The 7532-nt window shown below is 60.4% G+C and overlaps 1 protein-coding gene across 9 annotated transcripts in view; it reads right to left on the reverse strand.

Annotated features, from left to right (window-relative positions):
• MYRF (myelin regulatory factor) overlaps nt 1-7532 on the reverse strand; it is a 36864-nt gene extending 29332 nt beyond the window's left edge. For 7 of the 9 annotated variants that reach the window (XM_032283175.1, XM_032283176.1, XM_032283174.1 and 4 more), the window contains exon 1: nt 7386-7532. In XM_032283175.1, the coding sequence (XP_032139066.1) occupies nt 7386-7431 (46 nt within the window). In that variant the 5' untranslated portion in view covers nt 7432-7532. Of the gene's footprint in view, nt 1-4414; nt 4475-7385 lie in introns of those variants that run through there. The other 2 variants (XM_032283177.1, XM_032283173.1) reach the window with 2 other exon arrangements.

Below are 7532 nucleotides of genomic sequence, written 5' to 3' on the forward strand. Positions count from 1 at the left end.
CTCTTGTTACCCAGGCTGGAGTGCAATGGTGCGATCTCGGCTCACCGCAACCTCCGCCTCCTGGGTTCAGGCAATTCTCCTGCCTCAGCCTCCTGAGTAGCTGGGATTACAGGCACACACCACCATGCCCAGCTAATTTTTTGTAGTTTTAGTAGAGACGGGGTTTCACCGTGTTGACCAGGATGGTCTCGATCTCTTGACCTCGTGATCCACCCGCCTCGGCCTCCCAAAGTGCTGGGATTACAGGCTTGAGCCACCGCGCCCGGCCAATTTGTTTTGTATTTTTGGTTTCACCATGTTAGCCAGGCTGGTCTTGAATTCCTGACCTCGTGATCTGCCCGCCTTGGCCTCCCAAAGTGCTGGGATTACAGGCTTGGCGAGACCCAGAATCTATAGCCACCCTTGGACTATGGTTCCATGCACTACAAGCCCCCATGAAGCTGCCACCCTGTCCTCAGGCCCACACAAGGCTGAACTCACAGCCCCAAGATGCTCCAAAGCCAGCAGCTTCGGTCCAACAGCACTGAGGCCAGCGGCTGCAACCTGCTCCTACTCTCTCCCACAGGGACCAGAGCGGGCAGGCCACCAGGTACCACGTAAAGACCCTGCAGCTTGGGGTGGGCACAGGTCTCCACCAGGGTCACATGTGCCCATCTGTACCTGCGCATCAGCATGGCCCCACACAGGGATACTGCAACACACACACACACAGATGTACATAAGGGAACACCCCACGGTCAGGTATCCACTGACATGCGCGTGATCACATACCACATGCCCCCTACTCACACATACACAGTACTAACACATAGTGGCATGCCACACACACACCCGCACACATGTGCACACTAGCATTCGCATTCACCTGTGCGCTTTCATTCATTCAGCAGTTATTTACTGAGCACCTGTTATGTGTCAGGCAAGCATAGCGCACAGTGGTGAGCAAAAGAAACCAAAGCCCTGCCCACATGGAGCTGGCATTCTAGGGAGCAGAGTCAGATGACAAGAGCAGTAAAATGTCTAGCATTTTAGATGGTTCCAGATGGTGGGGACAGCTGGTGCACAAGCCCTGAGGTACGAGCATGGCCGTGCGTGTTCACATCTCTGCACTCTTCACAGACGTGTGTGCCGGGACACGTGTGTACACAAATGCTCACTGACCGACTGCAAGCCCAGGCCCACAGGCATGGCGTCTCGTGTGTGGGTTAGCTTAGTGGCCACCCAGGAAGAGCTCCCGCCTCCTCCTCTTCCCTCTAAGCCCCTCCCCACCTGCTGTCAGACCTTCCCGAAGCAGCTCCGCCTGGAGCCAGACCCCACTGGGTGAACACAGTGTCACAGGCGCAACTCCCCTCCCTAAAGGCAGCCCCCCACCTCCAAGCTAGCAGAGCAGGCGATGGGGATTTCCTTCCCCCAGCCACAGAGGGAGAAGAGAGGGGAGTGAGGGAGGCTGGAGGGAGCTAGGAGAGACAGGGGCTCCACAGAGGAGAGACAGGGGCTCTGGGGGCACTCCAGGGGCTGCAGGGACCCGGGTCAGCTGGAGGGAGAACTTCCCTCACTGATGTGACCTGGGGCACCGGGAAGACAGAATGCCAGGGAGCCCCTCCATAAGCCAGGCTGGTGGGGGTCTCCAGACCTAACTGTACTCCCCACCCAAGGGCTTTGTCCCTCCCCCCTCACTCCAGGCCTTGGCACTGGTGGGGTCTAACTGCTCAACATCACACAACCTTGATCATGTGAGTGAGGGCTGTGAGGTCTAGAGAGGTCAACGAGGCTGCACAGACATCACCTGGCCTGGCCACCCATGCTGGAGCCACCCCTCAGCCTGCCAGGAGGAGAGGCCCCTTCCCTGCCCACCCCAGGCTGGCACTCAGCTGGGACCTAGGCTCCCATCCCAGCTCTGATGCGGCCACCCTGACTTTGAGCTGACACATCATTGACTTCCTCTCCTGCCCCCTCCTCAGAAATAGGACATCGCCCTCCCTTCCACTGCGCCCCGGGACTCCAGGAAGACAACATGCAAAGAGCTGTGGCCTGGGTGCAGCAGATGAAGCCACAATACAGTCAAGTCCCCTCCCCCTCAATGGCAGCAAGAACCTGATCCGAATCTTGGAAGGGGAGGGTGGGGCAGGCCCACTGGATGTGCCAGGGACCAGGACCAGGCATCTGGGCCACACTGGGTCAGAGCTGTCATGGTGCAAGCCCTCGCACAGAACCACAGAACGTGCTCAATAAGCACGTAAGCTTAGGGGCAGCGCAACCTACCCTAGGGCGCAGGGCACCTGCCATGGGCCGATGGCGTGTTCACCAGGCCAGGCACTATCTCACCTAATCACCGCAGAAACCCTGGGATGAAGACCCTGCTATTACAACTGTATGCCCATTTTACAGATGAGAAAATGGAGGCCCAGCAGTGCCCTGATACAGCCAAGAGAAGGACTGTGGGTAAGCAGCAGAGCTAGGAACAGACCCTAGCTGTCCCCACTGGCGAATGCACAAAACCATTACATCATCTCATCCCCAGACCCAGCCAAGAGGCACCCACACCCCATGGCAGCAGAGGCTGAAGGCCTGGAGATAGGAGAGGAGGCCCCCACATATCCCAGCACCCAAGGCAATGAGAGAAACTGAGGCTCTGGAGGGTGCTACGTCCGTGAGGAGGAAGGTGGGAAGGTAAGGCAAGCTGCCTGGGCAGGGCGGGGCCACCCGGTTAATGATTCAGTTAATAATTTCTGCTCCCAGTTCCTTATCAGGGAGGGCAAAGTCCAAGGGCAGTAGCCAATCAGCAGCCCTGCTGGGCTGTTACCCAGAAACCTCTGCTGCCAGGGCCCTCCCATCTGTAACCCCTTGGGATTGGGAAGTAGGGGGCCAGGCCCCCAAGGAAAAGGACATTTTGCCCTCAAATGCCTTCCCTGGCTCTACCTAAGACCCCAAGGAGCACTCTGTCCAGCCTTCCAGACTCAGGAAAGACCCTGAGGCCAAAGGGCTGGAAACTGCCAGCTTCTCAGCCCTGCACTGACCCCAGGCCCTCCAGAGAAGTGCTTTCCGGGGTTCGTCCCCCACCGCCGCCGCCTCTGCTCACATACCATTGTTGTCTCTGTTGACCCTGAGAACACTTCCTGCCCACTCCCCCACCCTGCCCTGCACTGGGTGCTGGGGACATGAGGATGAGTCAGACCCCCTACTACCGTTTCCTCTCCTGCCTGGGCTCAGGGCCTGGGGCAGGTCTGGCAATCAGCTCCATGCCTTGGAGGTGGGACAGGAGTCCTGGGGCGGGGCGGGGGGGCTTCGGGTGGGCCCAGGAGGCAGGTCCTCTCCTTGAGAGTCAGGGGTCAGGAAACTCTGTTCCTGGCCACCCCTCCCATCTACCTACTCCCTCAATGCTCCAGGGACAGATAGAGACGGACAGGCTGACATGGCCACAGTGCCACCCCCATCACACGGCACAGCCCAGCCCCAGATTCCTGGCCAGGTGGGGTCCTCTCTTCCAAATCCTCAGGTAGTCTCTCCCTGGGACCTTGTCCTGAGGCAGAGATCCTGGCCGCTGACAGGTAGCCCCTGACCCCAATGCTCTGGTGGCAGAGCAGGGAGCTGGGGACTAAGTGTCCACTCTGGCTAACTCCAGCCAACTCCCTTCTCTCTGAGCCTCAGCCATTCCCCTCCCCTCACCCATCCCACAGCTGGGAAGGGTGGCTTTCAAACCAGTATCCTGGTGCACCGGAGGCTGTGGGGAGCCCAGCCCTGCTTATTCACTGTAACTGTCCTGTCAGGAGACCATGAGTTTGTTCGATGGCTACAAAATCACATTGGAAGCCTCTGCTCTGGTCCAACCCACTGACTTACCCTGGGAGGGGAATGAGGCCAGAGAAGGAAATCACCAGTCCAGGCGGCCCATCAGGTTCAGAAGGGCTGAAATCCCCGTCCTCCCTCCTCCAGCCCTGGTAGGCTCCAGAGGCCAGGCAGAGGCCTACTGAACTCCAAGTGGTCTTTCCAGCACCTGCTGGAAGGCAACTTCCCTCCATCCTTCAAGGCTCCCTGCACAACACCTGCTTCCTGGGGGGCACTGGCTGCTCGCTCGAGCCTCATGTGCCCCCAGAATCTGGAGCCAGCAGCTGCCCTTCGTGCCATTCATACTCTAAAATGTTCCTGGTCCCCAGGGCTGGGAGGTGAGGTTCTTCAGAGCTGAGAAAACTTTCTTTGCCACCCCCTCCTGTCTTGCAGCTGACGAAAAAGGACCTAGAGAGGGCAAGAGCTCTCTGGGGGTTCCTTGGAGGGCACAGACGGTCACCCCACTCTCAGTGGCCCAGCCTGTCCCGGAACTCTCAGGTTCTGGCCAAATCCTGTCCTGGCTCTGGGAGTCCAAGGCCCCAGCCCATGAGTGGATGAGGAGCACACCTGACCCTGGGACCCGGTTTACCTGCTGGGAGCCAGTGCATCCTGCCGGGCGGGTCCCCTCTCTGCAGGCCCTGTGCCCGCCGATCTGGGCTGCCTGGCCTCTCTCTAGGGGATTAGCTGGGCGGTCACGGGGGCCCGGCTGTACCAGCCTCGAGGGGGCCGCCCTGTCCCAGCCTCCCACCCGAGGCCCAAAGCGCCTTAGCCCCCAGCCCACCACTGGCACAGGGCAGGACCCAGCACCTATGTCGTCGTGCCCAGGGAGGGGCACCGCGTCAGGTGAGGGGGCTCGCCGTGCTCCTGCCCCTTCAATAAAACCCTCTGCCAGTCTCCCAGCCCAGAGCCAAGAGCACAGGGTCCAAGACCCACTGTCCTGAAGGATGATGGAGGCCAACTGGGGACCAGGATGAGAGCTCAGGTGTCCCTAGTCCTGGCCCCAAGTGTGAGCGCACACATGGCTCTCATGCGCTCAGGAGTGACGCAGCCACCACTCAAAAGCACAGCTTCCACTCCCTCCACTTCACACTCACACACACACCAGGCCCCGCCACCCCCAGGACCTCCCTCACACCTACAGGGGGTCCCCCACATGGGCTTCCCCCTCCCAAGTGGCCCAGAGACCCCGGCCCTCAGCGCCCACCCACACCTTCCCCCACCACAGGGGCTAGGAGCCATTTCCAGCCCAGCCCTCCTAGGCGGGCAGCCTCACTCCCTCCCTGCTCCCCACAGACATTCTTGAGTCTCCTCTTATCTCTCTGGAGGGAGCAGCACAGCCTCCCCCCACCAGGCTGCCGCATGGCTAAGCCGTGGCGTCAGCCCCCACCCCTCCACCCATGGCCAGGAGGGAGCCAGGGAGTCCAGGCCGGCCAGGCCCACCCCTCTGCTCTCTGTCGGGGCCCTGGGTTCTGGGGGAGGCAGTGTAGAAGTCAAGGAGCCTGGCTTATGGGTCCTCTAGGTACCTAGCAGGCTCAAGGCACCACAAACAGTAACCCAAGCAAGCACTAACGTCTTGTCCCCTCTTCCCTGAAGGCCTCAAACCTCGACAGGCCCCTCAAGAGCTCTTAAGGATCAACCATTGTCTGGGGAGAGACAGATGCGGGGTGGCCTAAGACCCTCAGATGGCCCAGCTGACTCAGGATCAAACATTCAATCTAGTCCAAGCCTGAATTCTTGGGGTCTGGGTCTGCAGGGTGTCCAGAATCCTGGAGGGGGACGACTGAGTCTTGGGGGTGCCCCTGCATGGGCTGCTAAGCCAGCAGGCATGAAGAAGGGTTCCCACCTCCCAAGTCACAGAGGAAGAGAAACTGAAGCACAGAAAGACCTGCTTCTGGCCAGGCGTGGTGGCTCACACCTGTAATCCCAGCACTTTGGGAGGCTGAGGCAGGCAGATCACAAGATCAAGGGATCAAGACCATCCTGGCCAACATGGTGAAACTGCATCCCTACTAAAAACACAAAAATGAGCTGGGCGTGTGCGCCTGTAGTCCCAGCTACTGGGGAGGCTGAGGCAGGAAAGTCGCTTGAATCCTGGAGGTGGAAGTTGCAGTGAGCCGAGATCACGCCACTGCACTCCAGCTTGGGCGACAGAGCCAGACTCCATCTCAAAGAAAAAAAAAAAAAGACCTGCTTCTCTCCTCCACAGGACTCCACAGGAATTTGGGGCTTGGAACTTGGACCCGGGTTCCCTGCCCTGAAGCCCTGATAGGGTCACACACGAAAGGAAGGTTCTCAGTGCACCAAGGAGCAGGATGTGGCCTTAGGGACCGGGGACAGGGGGAGTTCCGGCCAGGGGCTGGGCCCTGACGTTGGTAGACAGGGGCACAAAAGAGGGCCAGAGGGGTCTGGCTAGATGTTCCAGAGACGTTCTGAGAAGCAGAGTGGGCTGGGAGGTGTCAGCCTGCACCTCCCCTCCCCCTCCCACAGCCATCCCATCCCTCCAGAACCCAGCTCCAGGAGGAGTGGCAGCCCTGCAGGAGAGGCAGGGGCTGCCCAGGAAAAGAGGGGGAGTTGGTTAGATGTAGGAGGAGACCTCCAAAACCAATGTCGGGGTGGGGGCAGGAGAAGCTATTATGAGGTGTATTTCAATTCCACCCCAGTGGGAAGGTTCTTTCAGGGTGGGGGGGTGAGGTCACTCTTTGAGGGGAAGAGGTCAGAGAGGCACAGCTCCAGGACTGGGGACATAGTGCTGAGCAGCCTCAGAGGGCTGGAGGAATGCAGTTCACAGCACCGGAAGGGTCTGGGAGAGCAGAGGTGGCTGGTGGTGGGGATGTCAGCTTCAAGAAGGTTCCAGCCCTAGGAGAGCATGCTGTTGGAGGGGGAGTACGGGGGAGAGCGCAGCCCCAAACAGGAGAGGAGTCACTAGGGGCAGCATGGTGGAAAGCAGGTGGCAACGTCAAGTGGCAGTGTCCTAGGGGTCGGGGTCTCCAAGGTGGTCCTACTCTCATGGAAGCACAGTGGGGCGGTCCCAGCTCCTGGAAGTCAGGGCAGATGGCGCCAACCTGAAGGGCTCACTGGGGTCTTGGACTCTAGGCGGGGGTCCCAGATTCTGGGAAGCAGGCTGGGGTGCCAGCCTCAAGAAGTATAAGAAGGTCCTAGAAGGCACACTGGGGTCCTGGGCCTTGAAGTGGGTGCTTGGGGTACTGGGGTTCTGGGGAAGCACAGTAGAGGGTCCCCAGACTCGGGAAGTGCGCTGGGGCCGGGAATGTGGCAATTTAGGGAAAGCTCCGGGTCCTGGAAAGCTCAAAGGAGGTCCGGACCTGGAAGGGGGCACAGCCCCAAGGAAGCTGCGAGTTGAGGAGCGGGGAAGGGGAGCCCAACTCCAGCGGCGGTGCGTGGTAACCCCCGGGAGCCTGTCTCGGCGGGCTGGTGCCAGCCTAGAGGAGGGTTCCAGTCAGAAGAGGCGGAAGAAACACAGCGGGGGACCCCAGCCCCGGGGGAGATCGGCCGGGGGATTCCCAGAGCCAGAGTGTCGCCTCCGCCAGCCCGCGGTTTCTCACCTTCGAAGAAGCGCTGCAGCGCCTCTGTCTCGTCCACCACCTCCATGTCCCGCCTGCCCGGCGCGCACTCCGGCCGCGGCCCCGCTACAGCCCGGCCCCGGGGCGCGGCATCGCCGGCGCGGCCCGCGCGACAGTCCCGGCTGGGCT

The sequence above is a fragment of the Sapajus apella genome, unplaced genomic scaffold (assembly GCF_009761245.1).
Source record: "Sapajus apella isolate SASKATOON/1434 unplaced genomic scaffold, GSC_monkey_1.0 scaffold14, whole genome shotgun sequence".
Lineage (NCBI taxonomy): Eukaryota > Metazoa > Chordata > Mammalia > Primates > Cebidae > Sapajus > Sapajus apella.